General features: G+C 40.0%; 1 protein-coding gene across 3 annotated transcripts in view; it reads right to left on the reverse strand.

Moving 5' to 3' along the window:
- Positions 1-656: 656 nt before the first annotated feature.
- ccdc88c (coiled-coil domain containing 88C) overlaps positions 657-13,071 on the reverse strand; it is a 45,969-nt gene continuing 33,554 nt past the window's right edge. Inside the window, exons 28-32 of one of the 3 annotated variants that reach the window (XM_047610146.1) lie at positions 9,766-9,855; positions 9,265-9,378; positions 9,047-9,184; positions 8,611-8,849; positions 657-5,187 (exon numbers count right to left, since the gene is read on the reverse strand). In XM_047610146.1, the coding sequence (XP_047466102.1) occupies positions 4,408-5,187; positions 8,611-8,849; positions 9,047-9,184; positions 9,265-9,378; positions 9,766-9,855 (1,361 nt within the window). In that variant the 3' untranslated portion in view covers positions 657-4,407. Of the gene's footprint in view, positions 5,188-8,610; positions 8,850-9,046; positions 9,185-9,264; positions 9,379-9,765; positions 9,856-11,720; positions 12,145-13,071 lie in introns of those variants that run through there. The other 2 variants (XM_047610148.1, XM_047610147.1) reach the window with 2 other exon arrangements.

The raw sequence follows: 13,071 nt of genomic DNA on the forward strand, positions 1-13,071 counted from the left end.
TTTTTTTGTTTTTTTTTTTGAGCTACCCACTTCTTTCAGTGTGGTGTCTTTATTATTATTATTATTATTATTATTATTATTATTATTATACAGGCCCTACAAAGTGTTGCTTTAAAGATGAGAGATTTATATAATCACTTAGCTGCCTAGTACAGCACGTCCAATATTCAGTTTTGTTGAATGAATTTACACTCAACATTTTTATACAATATATCAAGGATAAACACATTTCAGCGGCATATATTACAAGTTCCTAATTTGTACCACTGAATAAAATGCATTAAAACACAAAACTACATTTCAGCTTAATTCCAGCTGTATCCATCCTTTGGTGAAGACCTGAGTCAGACTGATAATGAGACGTTGTATGAGGGAGCTCCAGTGATTCATATTTCCACAGCATGGTTTCCTATTGCTCTTATCTAAGACACAGGGCTTCCCCCTCTTGTCAGATATGATCTTGTCTCAACCACACACAGATGCCCAGCTCTCTGTGTTGTGAGCACTCATGCATTTAATGCCACACCACAACCTCCTCTCCTCTGGTGGAATATTCCACCAAAAGCCACAGGTCTTTCACACCTGTGCTTCACCCACTATGGAAAAGGAATCTTTGCTGCTCTGTTATAGCAGCAGACACAATGAACAACCATCAGTTTGGGTTTATAAATCTTTATTACCAAAAAGCTTTTGCAATAACATCAGCCTCCTCAATCAAACTAGTAGCCTTTAACAGTAGTAATCACAGGATAGCAGTCAGTCAAGAGTAGTCATAAAGTGAACTACAGTAGCAGTAATTCCAGTTAAAGCAGGAAGTGTCAGTGATGTCAACTCCACGTCACCTTTATGTCACTGCAGATATTTGGTGTCCTTTTTATTTTTATTTTTTTCACTCATTGCACAAACGTGCTGAGCCAGAGTCACTCCCAGGCAGAGATCACAGAGATTTGGTTGAGGGAGGACATCACATTTAAGAGACAGTGAGGCAATCGTACAGATCAACACATCGGGATTCAACGAAACAGAGCAAAGACACAAGTAGAGAAAGGACAGAGAGAATGCAAACATTACATTTCAACAACATTTGATATCACAAAGCTTCAAGTGGCTCTCACACACACACACACACACACACACCTGAAGGGCTCTGTGAAGTGATCACTGTGAGATGCTTTGAATGTACACGTAAACCCAACCACAGGTCAGCTGACAGCATTAACCTACATGTCCCATCATCTGCCAATGTGACCTCACTTCTCTGAGAAACCCATTTCAGGAAATACACAAGCATTAAAAGCATTCTAGCAGTTTACAGTTCATCTGGATTTGTGATTTTTTGGTTTCGACGTGCATTTCCGTGCTAAAGTTCATGAAGTTTTTACAACAGGTTTCCCAAGTTTTCTTATATTTGACCAGTTAAAAAAAGAAACATCATGTACATATGTTACAGTAGAAATAATTTAGCTTGTTGCATACTGACATGTGATGTTTGATGGGAATGTGCACCGAGAGGCTGACAACGCAGCCAGGTCTTCTTTTTCACAACCCCAGTGTTCCATCTTCCTTCCTTCTTATCATCATCATCATCATCATCATCATCATCATCATCATCATCATCATCATCATCATCATCATCATCATCATCATCATATTAGTGCTATTGGAATGTTGGCTGTCAGTCATTTTTAACGTAGATGGGACAGGTTTGACTTTGCAAACAGCAGTACAGACAGACCATCAGTAGGTCCTCGTTATATCACGAGAATCTTATTGTTTATCATTGGCTGTCTTCAAAAGACATTTTCATTCTTCTCTCTCTATTTAAATGTGCTACAAAGAATGCACAAAGCGTTTGTAAGTGTAGTCATTCGCCTGTGATGAGAGCAACATACCAAAATCATTCATGTGTGTCCAATAGACCCTTGACTCCATCTGTTAAAAGCTCATGGTTATATTTAGACTATTGAGGGCAATGGTGTAAATCCAGGGTAGAGACTGGAGGTCAGTAGTCAAAAACAGACATTTCCATCTGGTCTGTGTAGGTGAGATGTATTATATTAAACAACACCAGTCAAAGAAATGGACATTAACCAACTCACACAATGTTAAAAGAACGTGCAGGAACTCCTGGCAGCTCAAACGCTGCGATCAAATTAAAGGATGTCGTCAGTTTTCTTCATCACTGTAATAAACCCTTGAAAGAATTGAGGTGTCCAAACATTTGACTAGTACTGTTCATCAACAAAATGACCCTGGTTAAATGTGCATAGTAACCATCACCAGGTAATGTTTACAATATGATTTGATCAGATAGATATCTGGTTATGTGACATGGATTGTTCGTCTGCTTATCACATAGTGTCTTGACGAAAATAAACCACACAATGACGTTAATGTTGCTTATCTTTCCTGTGGTTGACATTTCAGTAAAATTGGCGAAATTCCGTCAGATTCATTCAACATGTTGACTTCCTGTGTCTGTGTCTACTTGGGTGAATGCTATGTTCCTTTGCATAGCTTAACGTTAGAGCTCCAATATCAGCTGTCAAATGATTGAATTATCAATGATAAAAAGGACCACTCTTAATTCCTTTCCTCCAGTCTTAAACCCAAAGAAACATGGTTCATAGCTAGAACCAAAAAGAAAAGTAGCAAATGGTCACAATTAATTATTATTATTATTTTTTTTTTTTTTTGCTTGAAAAGTTTATATTTTCCTGCAAACTGAAAGATTTTCACCTATCCCTGCTGTTTAACGTGCACCACTGTCAAGAGAGTCACCGGAGACACTTGGAGGATTTTAGTTGTTCTTACTTAATGGGTATGTTTACCAAGTGGTGCTTTTATTTACCATTAAGCTCTCAACATTTGCTGCTTATATGCAAATCTGAGCAGGACTCTCCCTCTCTCTCCCTGTTGTACAACTGTCTGGCTGACTTAGCGTGCAGAAGTATGCCCTACCAAAACACAGCGGTTTCCCAGTGGTGAGTGTGTGCATGTGTGTGTGAATTACGTCCAGCTCACTGGTTAGCGAAGCCACAACCAACCCCCTCAAGGACAATGCATGTGTGTGTGTGTGTGTCTTTGTATAAGTATGTGTGTGTGTTTGTGGGACTAGTGTTGGCTTGGGTCGAGCAACATTTCCAGTAAAGTGTCAGAGTGTTGCATGCTGGGACAGAATCTAAAGATGGAGGGAAAAAGACTGTAATTTAACTGGGAGGAGCCCCTCCATCTCTGTCCTGTTTATCTATCCATCCTCGGGTCACTCCATCTGTCTCTATATCTGTCGCTTTCTCTGTCCGCCATTCTCTCGAGTCCGTCTACCTCTTTCCTGGTATCCCTCCATTTCTTCATTTCCAGTGTTTGTTCAAGGTATCAGAGAAGCGCAGGAATAAAAGGTAGAGAATCTGATACATTCAGTCGCTTTCTCCCTTTCATTCAAATAAATTGTTCAGTTGCTGGTGTACAGTGCTGCAGGCTTGGTAGAATCCAGGTAAACATTTGCAAGATCAGTATGTAAGCAGTGAAAGAATTCCAGCTCATAGACCCTCCTGCTCTTAGTGTTCAGGTCCACGACTACGCACTTCTCCTCGCTGCCTGTCCCTTCAGGCTTTAAGTGTTATGGATTCTCAGATCTCAGATATTGCAGCTTCCACCTTCATCTTTGCACAAGGTGCACTCTTATTTATTTATTTATTTTTTTATAAATCTGGATCATCTTCTGGTAAAAACAACACATTACAATCACGTGCACAGTTTAAAAAGGATCTTTTGGTGGCTAATTTGACCAAGAGGAATTGCTGATTCCCAGTAACAAAACAGAGACCAAATCCCAGCATCCTCAGAGGCCATCTATAGTGTTGTGGTGTTCAGGTTTAAGCCAGTAAAAGACCATCAGTTGACTGAAGTCAAATCTATAGTGCATCCACCTCAGAGATTCAGCTTGTGAAGCTCAATGATGAGAGGTTATTGACTCCACAGATCCAGCAGATGAGGTGAAATGTGATTGACTACGTGCAGCTGAAATCTCAGCAGCTTCTTAGCTTACGAAGCTTCCTGATAGACTAAGTCAATCAGTCTATCTTGGCAGATGGTGTTATGAAATCCTTGCTTGGTTGTTCATGTACAAAACTTAACCGAGGCCTTTACTCCAGAGATGTTTTTAAAAGTGGTATTGCTTTCCAAGATTTAGACAAAGCTAAGCCACAGACTTCCAGTGGCCAATGCTGTACTGAAACAAAGCGTAACCAAACACTTCCAAAAGTTTATCCACAATACAATGAGCTTAGACCAAAAGCTGATTACTTGTGTCTGAGGACACAAAGCACTAAAAGTCTGACCCAGCAGAGTATCTGGTTCTTGTCTTTAGACCCCGCCACAATCATAGACATCGGTTAGCTGCACTGTTTAGACACAGCCATACTCATACCACACAGTCTGGGGGTCGTTGTTGGGGTCAGGAGAGGCTGGCGTGCTTTTAGGGCGTTCAACAGAACCACACCTCGCTCTCTCACTTTCTTTCTTCGTTTGGGAAGAGTCTCCTGACCGCCCGTCCCTGAGGGCCTCCACATGATCAGAGGCTTCATCTGGCCGTGTGGCAGGCACAGCCCTGACAGGGGTTACCATGGCGACCTCTCCACGATGGTGGGAGGAGGACGAAGGAGGGCCATTTCGAGAGATGGCCGTCCTCCCTCTGTCTCGTTCTCTCTCAGCGCACCTCTCTGTCTGCAGGCTGAGAGAGGACGAGTGGTGAATGGTTGGGTTTAGGAAGCTGCCGTCTGCATGATCATTACACGGACCAGCGAAACGAGCAGACAGTGGTCGCTCTCTCCCATTAGTCCCTCCCCCTTGACGACGGACCACTGCATCCGCTTGGCCAGGGGATCCGTCACTTCCACGGAAACTGTCTGGTCCGTTAGAGCGCAGCAGATCAGCCGAGGCCAAGCTGAAGGCCCTGCTCAGTGACTGTTTGGTTCTCTGGGTGACCGGCTGGCTCGAGGCCGGCGACTGGCCAACAGGCTGGCGGGGTGAAGGCTTCACGCTCTGGCCTGGCCTTTGGCTGGATGACTGCACAGTGGGTGTGACATAGCTGGTGGGTGTCACCTGGTCTCTGCCAGCAGGAGTTGGGGGAGCAGGGCTTCTGGTGAAGTAGTCAGTCATCAAGTCCTCCCTGCTTCCTGTTGACACCTGGGCAGAGATAGTTAAAAGTTACTAACGATGTAAATGTGAATAATAAATTTGAACTAAAACACATTTGATGAGTGAGTATGTTAAAAGACTAATGGCCATGGTTTTAGGAGTATGTGCTGCTTCTTAATAGCATTTTACTGTGAACTATTCATGCTGCTGCTCTGTCTCTTGTTCCAAATGCACTGCGACTGGGTTTAGGTTGTCAGTCATTTTGTTTCACTTGCCTCGGCCATTCCACATGTTTTTGTCTGGCGGTACTTTGGGTGTCTCAGCAACAACACGCACTACTGATTTCAAGGTTTTTTTTGAAACTTGCCAACTTGATTTTGGGTTGCTGTTGTGCACAGTCTGAGCAACTATGACTAAAAATGATCATTTCTGAGTAAGTTAGAAATGATGTACAGTCTACAGCCGGATATCTGACTCAGGCTGATGAACAAAAACCTTTGAAGTATGGGCGGGAATCAGGGTTAATCACCTTCACATAACAATTTAAACTTCCTTGTCTCTGTCATTTTATATTAAATATTTGATTATATCTCAGGAATGTGTGTTATCTTTGAGGTGTGTCACACTCTGCAGGATCATCTATAACAATTACTGTGTACATGAAAGAGCTTACAGGCTGAAAAATATTATTGCTCTCACATTGATATGACATCTGGCTCATTGACGACATTTGTCGATGAAAGGCTGGAATGAAATACGTGATTTATCGATTGGTCTTAGTAAAGTAAGATCAGCCACGATAACAAGTGCTATCAGATAACTGAACGATGACGTGTCGGAAGTGTCTTTCGGAAACAACAGTTACAACACTTTTTCTGGTACATATGCAGCAAACAAGGTCAACCTTCAGGCTAACAGAACACTTCCATTTTAGGGCATATGAATTCAAAAATGCATCTACATCATGTATCCACCCGCGAAGTTCATTCAAGTAGTAGTATTCAGAGGATGGACAGTATAATGAAACAACAAAACAACATATTATATCTGAGTGTAAAGCTCTTTTTAATGACACAAAAATTATTATTTGCACTACTTTGACAGTTCATCGTGGTGATGTGGCCATGAGCTGTGACAGGTCTCAAAACAACTGAGAGCTGAAATATTTTGAATCATTTGTGATGTGCACTAATAATTCAAGGTTGTTTCTGGTGTTAATAGCGTAGAGCCAAATTACATCTAGTTATTTTTTTCCCCCGTGCAGTTTTCACCTACAGATGTACATGACATTTCCATTTTGTCCTCTATAAATACTGAAATCAGTCAAATAATCAGTCGTTGACAGGTCTCTGTGGAAATAAACTGATGGTCTGCCTTTTTTCAAGACTAAAAGAAAGGAACATCAGTAAAAAGACAATGCTGTCTGTTTGCTGTTTTTACTCTCATAACATGACGATAATGTTAAGCACAAATAATGGAAAAGGAGCACACTGCCACTTTCTTTTATCATAATGCATTTGAATATTTAGATTGCTATAGTTTGTCATCTTTATTATGTCCATTGCTTCTATCTGTATGAACCTGTCATACATAGTGATATTAAAAAAAACAGCAGTTCTATTCTCATGGTTTTATCTTAGATAAATGCTCTGCTACTGTGCAAATGTAAACATCCGCAGTGGAGCTCTAATGATAAATATTCATCAATGCATCACGTGTTCTTTACACTTGCAGCTTTTTACTAAATCACATTTAGTCTAACTGTTCTAGAGTTTCAAAGTGCTAAGACAAATGATAATGGCATCACCTCTAGACAGCGATGCCATTATCTTCAGTTCAATTCAATTTTATTTACATGGTGTCAATAACAATACAAATTGTCTCAAGTCGCTTTAAAAAAACGTCCAGCAACCTCCAGAGCAAGACTGAAGGTCACGGTGGCAAGAAAAACTCCCTTTTAACAGGAAGAAATCTTGAGCAGAACAAAGCTCATATGGAGAGACCTAGTTGCCAAATGCCAGCTGGGTGAAGGCAGAGAAGAGAAGAGCAGAGTTTGATCATTACTGTCTGACAGAATAAAGGGAACTTTCATGACATCTTTATGTGCACATTATAGGGCTGCACGATAAGTTGTTAAAAAAAACGCAATCTCGATTCACAAATACACGTGATCTCATTTAAAAACACAACGATTCTTAAGCATTTTATTTTTACGAGCGGCATCACAAACAAATGCTCCCATTTCTTCCCGGATTTGTTCAAGCGCCCCTAAAGGCAGCACTGCCACTGACTCCTCCCTTGACCCAAGCGACTTTACAACATGTGATTCCGTCAGTGGAGGAAGCCCGCCTACAGTGTCTACAGAGTGTGTGGAAACGGGAGAGAAGCATGTATGTGGTAAAGAGATATATATATGGATGGCAAAGAAACCCCAGGTGGTAGTGGCGAGAGTCACCCACAGACCCGAACCCAACTCGTGCTTCATATTCTAAGGAAATCTCAATGTTTGATACTCTACTTGAATGACCATTTGAATGTTTTTTGTTTTGTTTTGATAAAATTCATCAGTGCAATAAAGATTTTGTAAAAAAAAAAAAAAAAAAAAAAAGTGGTGCCAAAGAATCATGATCTCAATTCTAAGCAAAACAATCGCGACTCACATTTTTTCCAGAATCGTGTAGCACAAGACCGTTTAGGTGCTGACTGAGCGAGATCTATACCACTTCACATGCAAATATTGGGATCTATAAAAATAAGCCTGATGGAAGATTGTCCATGACCACAGACCATATATATATTACTGACACTTCTGGTCAATAATGCAGTGCACCACAGCCATGGAATTGCAGGATGATGAAAGGATGTAACAGGAAAGTCTGGCCTGCATTTCCCTGATATTAATCATAATTCTACTGAATGAACTGCCCTTAGCCATGTGTAGCGGCTGTGGTGAAAATATCAGCATTGGCTGTAGAAATTTTAGTGCATCAAATAGCATTGAAGAAGTGCAGAAAAGAGCATCAATAGTTTGGAAAATAGCATGTGCTAACCTCCTCTTCACACACAAGCACCTTATGTCCAGAGTAAGAAGAATTCTTTTCTTCCTTCCTCTCTTTTGTTGAGATGGGTTGCTGAGCATCAATAGTCATGAGGTGTTTAACATTGATCATTGACTGTGTGTGTGTGTAGAGGGTGGGATATGCACAAATTTCAGCTGGACTGTGATTTATTAAGGGAACATTGTCTGCAAGTCTTCCCAGCAGACAGATTTACAAATCTGAATATCTTTAGGCATGAAGGAAGGTATTGCTCAAAGTCAAATGAAAGCCATATTAACTGATACAGTTTATTACGGTTTACTATTTATGTACTATTTCTGTACAGTTTGCCATGTGGTTACTTGACAACTGCTGTGTATGTACACATGTGTATTTAATATAATTGGTTTTACTTATTACATGGATTCCTTACCACAGGAGGTGATTTTATGTTGCTCTCATGTAGAAACTCTTCCAGCGTTACCATTTCACTTCCAGGAGAAGATGGGCGGGTTTTACTCCTTATTCCTCCTCCACGCTGTGGTTGAGCCCTCTGGGGTAGATGGTCATATGGAAGGGTGGAACTACGTGACAGAGTTGGCTGTGATTGGGTTAGACCCATGACATCATCACTAGAGAGGCTGGCGGAACGCATTTGTCGATCTGATGTGTCTAAGACAGAAAAATAAATTGGTTTTATTACTGACTGAAACTGTTTACCACCTGGTTTTACCAGGACAGAATACAATATTAAAAAGCTTCAGCATAAGTTCTATTAGTTACAGATATCTACTTATATATTCAACCAATGAATTTAGGATGAAATATTTAAGTAAACAGAGACGACTGGTAACATAATATCTCTGTACCTCTGCAGCTGACAGGTGAGTTGGAGCTGGAAGTATTGTGGCTGTAGTCTGCCGACCCTGGGCGACCTCCCGTGTTCCCATGGAGACCAAACATGGAGTCAGAGGTGTTGTGGCGAGAATCTTCATCATATAACGATCCTGAAATGTTTCAATCAGTCATAAAAACGTTCACACCTTTGCTGATTTCTAATTAAGCTCTTAGAAATCATCTAACCTACCTCTGGGCCTGCGACTTGGACCTTGTCCCAGTCTGGAATTGTTGTTGTTACTTAGGGCCAACGAGGGTGACTGATGACTTGGAGTGGAGCTTAGATGGGTCTTAAGAATCTGACCTGGGATTAAATAAAGAACATTTTATTGAAAAATATACAAAAAAACGCAGACCATGTCACACCTTTTCTAATCTGTAAGTCAGTGTCAGTTGTGATGAACTGTATTATACAAATGTCTGAAATTTGAAGCATAATTTGAAAAGAAAAAAAAAAATCTTAGTTTTATTTTGCAACAAGTGAAGAAAACCATTATATGAACTGTGATGGTTTCCAGTTGCTGGTCCATCCACTCCAGGTGGCGTTACACAATAATAATGCTTAGTTTCATTCAGTTATATTCTCTGAAAGTGTCATCATCTCTCACGTTTAACTAACTCTTTCAAATGCCCAGACATAGTGACATTTCCTGCCATTAACAATACCATCAATCATGAGTTTATCAATCACCTTGTCCATGTGCATCTTCTCCATTGACACTTTCATTGCTGCCTCCTGGAGTGCTGCTACAATACACGCCCCGGCCTCTGTCAGTCAACCCTGTGGACCAATCACAACGTCATGAGGAAGTACTCTGTAACCACAGAGGAATACAAAGACGGGATGTGTTGCAGAGTGCAGGATCAAAAACACTAGGACAGGGTGTGAGTGTGATGTGGGATTAGTCAACAATGCAGCAAGAAAGCAAAGCAAAACATTAAGAATCTGCTCGTTGGTTCAGGTACGGCGGAAGCTATGCGCTACTGTTTATGCACATAACTGTATAACCATCATCCATCCAACTATTTTATGCTCTTATCAATATCATGGAATGAGCTCACTGATATCTCTAGAGGATGCAGCTTCTTCACATTTCTCACTAAGCATCACTTTGAACATGGATTCATCCAATTAGGATGTAAGTTTGTTGATGCACTGTTCTGCCACATATCACACCATCACAAACCAATTCAAATGAAAAACGAAAAATCTGCAGCCAATTCTGAATCACTGTACATCTTTTTCTTTGTCAAAATGTGAAAATAACAACTACACAATTCAGTTTCATATGTTGGGGCTCTGTAAACTGGAGTTCAAACACCAAATCTCTAATCCAATCTCAAATCATTACAAAAATACTGCACGGCAATTGTTTTTCATTCTTTCCTTATATAGTGCTCTCTTTAAAAGACTCACATGTTTATCTTAGAATTATTTTAGTCCAAACTGGGAACCTTTCAGATGTCTCATTAAATTTACTGAGTTGTCAGTCAGTCACTTTTAAGGATATATCAACTGCGCAACTCCATGAAAAGAGTCAGTCTATTTTAAGTCACTGTAGTTGTTGTCCTACTCTACATCCTGGTCTTGAATAGATTAAATTTAACATATCTCAAGAGAGAGTGAATGACAACAAACACTAGACAAATATGAGCCTTCATACACCTGAGTTAAATAAATTAAGTAGATATCTTCCAAAACTACCAAGTGAAATTTACTCTTTGTATTTCCCTGTCCAGTGTTTCCTTGCAGCGCTGTGGTGGAAGGAGAGTAAGACAAAGAGAGGAAGTTAAAAAAAAAAGATAATCACTTCTTTGTTTAAACCTTAAGTTTAGTTTTACTTGAGATGTAGTGTCTGTTTAGAAAAAATGAGGACTGCAGACCTAAACCACTTTAAGAGGGACCTTTTCTAGGTCATTGGGGAGAATGGGGTTAAGTACACAACTTACAGCAGGTTCAATGTCCATAGGGACCGTGACTTTTGTTTTGAAACACACAAAAAATACCAGAAACTATTTTTTGAGAACGTCAAAATATAAGACAATGAACAACTATACCACAAGCAGGCAGCATATTTCCTGATAATATAGTGTGTATTTACTTTGTGTTTTACTTTTGAGTGAAAAATGTTGAAAGGTTTTTTTCTGTGCGAAGTTAAAACACAGCCTAATAATAGCACTAAATTCAGCAACGCTTGCTTACATTAACCATCAAAACACCAAGTATAATTGCAGCAGAACAGACAGACGAGACTGAGACAGAGATAGGTGGTGGGTGACGAGGAGCGTGGTTACTGTTGCTGAGTGAGGACAGAGAAACACAGCAGCAAAGCTTTGTGAAGCAAACAGATCTATCTGAACGTAACAAACATCTCAGAACCAAGAGCAAATGAGATCTTAATGCAGCCATCACTTCTCACAAACAAGCACTTGTCGGAATAAAAACAATGAGACAGGACAGTCAGCTGCTTTTTTTTTTTTACCGATAAGAATCAAATACAAACTATTTGTCAACAACGTGCAGAAATGTACGCAAGCCTGGCGTGCTTGGAAACAGAAGCCTGAACACAAACTCTCATACACACATACATAAACCATGTCTACACACACCACTTACTAGTAACACTGGTCAGCAACATGCACCTGTTCGTGTTTAATGTGCTCGTCTGGACTGAAGAGTGTGCAATGACTGACTGTATTAGTGTTTGTGAAGAACATCCATGATTGATATGTGTGCACTACTGATGTGAAATATTGTAAGTCACAGTGATGAGTGTTGACGGGGTTGTCAGTGATGATGATGAAGTTTATGGTTACAAATGATGATGATGATGATGATGATGGTGGGTATATTAGAAAACTCCACTGGCTGAGATAGGCTGGCTAGAGATGACGTCGGCTGTGATGTCAGCAGAAGACCAAAATCGCAGTCGTCTGGTGAGAGAGAGGGAGGGACGGGAGGTGGGAGAGGTTGAGGAGGAGGAGGACGAGGAGGAGGAAGAGGAGGAGAAGAGGAGCTTCTCCTGACTTTTACTGCGGAGAAATTTGAAGCGTTTCGGAGCAGGAAGGGCTGGGGGGAAGAAATGGAAAGAGATAGAAGGGAGAGATGAAGAGATGTAAAGAAAATGAAACCATGGCAGTGAGTAAATTAAAAGAAACTTGGTTAAGAAAGTATTAATTATGTGATTACCAGAATGTGAAACAATAGATAACATGCAAGAGAATCAATTAGACTAAAACAAGGAAACAGAATATCACTGTAAAAATCAAGCATTAGAATCAGAGCTGACCTCAACTCACCCTGAGTTTAAAGAAGTAATATGAAAGATTTTCATATATAGTATATTCTTGTTGACATTCCTAGAAAACTGCTGTATTAAGCATTTAACTTTTATTTGACTTTTATTTTGCTGTGGTTCATAAAAAAAGGCATCTACAAAACAAGACAAAGATAACAAGGAACTTTGGTTGAGAGACAGCAAACCTCTGACTTCTCAGAGAGGTAAAAAAACAAATACTCATTTCACTGTGCTCTGTTCTTGGCTGATTGATGCCATGTGTAGCACAAGAACAGATCAAGGTTTTCACAGAATGATTAAAAAAAGGATAATTGTTGGTTTCTTTATTTCTTTATTAAAACTACAGTGGTTTGACTTGCTGTTCCCACAATGCTGTGACCTGCAGTTTCATAGTCACCAAATCAACTGGGGCTGACATGGGAAATGAGACTTAAACAAAGTTTAGAAAGTTCAGCGAACAGGGAATTACAGACAATAACGAAATAGTCATTCCTGCAGTCAAACAAGACATATATAATTATACAGTAGAGAAATATTGAAAGATTTATTTTTATATCTCTTAAAATAGGTGAGTGCAACTTCCACAAGGAAGTTCCAATATAACTTATTAACTAAGAGTGAATTGAGCTCAGCCTCATTAAGACAATTGTGTTTAAGAATAGTACAGAAAACCCACAGCCATCAAAGATAAAATTAGT

Source organism: Mugil cephalus, chromosome 17 (genome assembly GCF_022458985.1).
Source record: "Mugil cephalus isolate CIBA_MC_2020 chromosome 17, CIBA_Mcephalus_1.1, whole genome shotgun sequence".
In the NCBI taxonomy this organism is placed as follows: domain Eukaryota; kingdom Metazoa; phylum Chordata; class Actinopteri; order Mugiliformes; family Mugilidae; genus Mugil; species Mugil cephalus.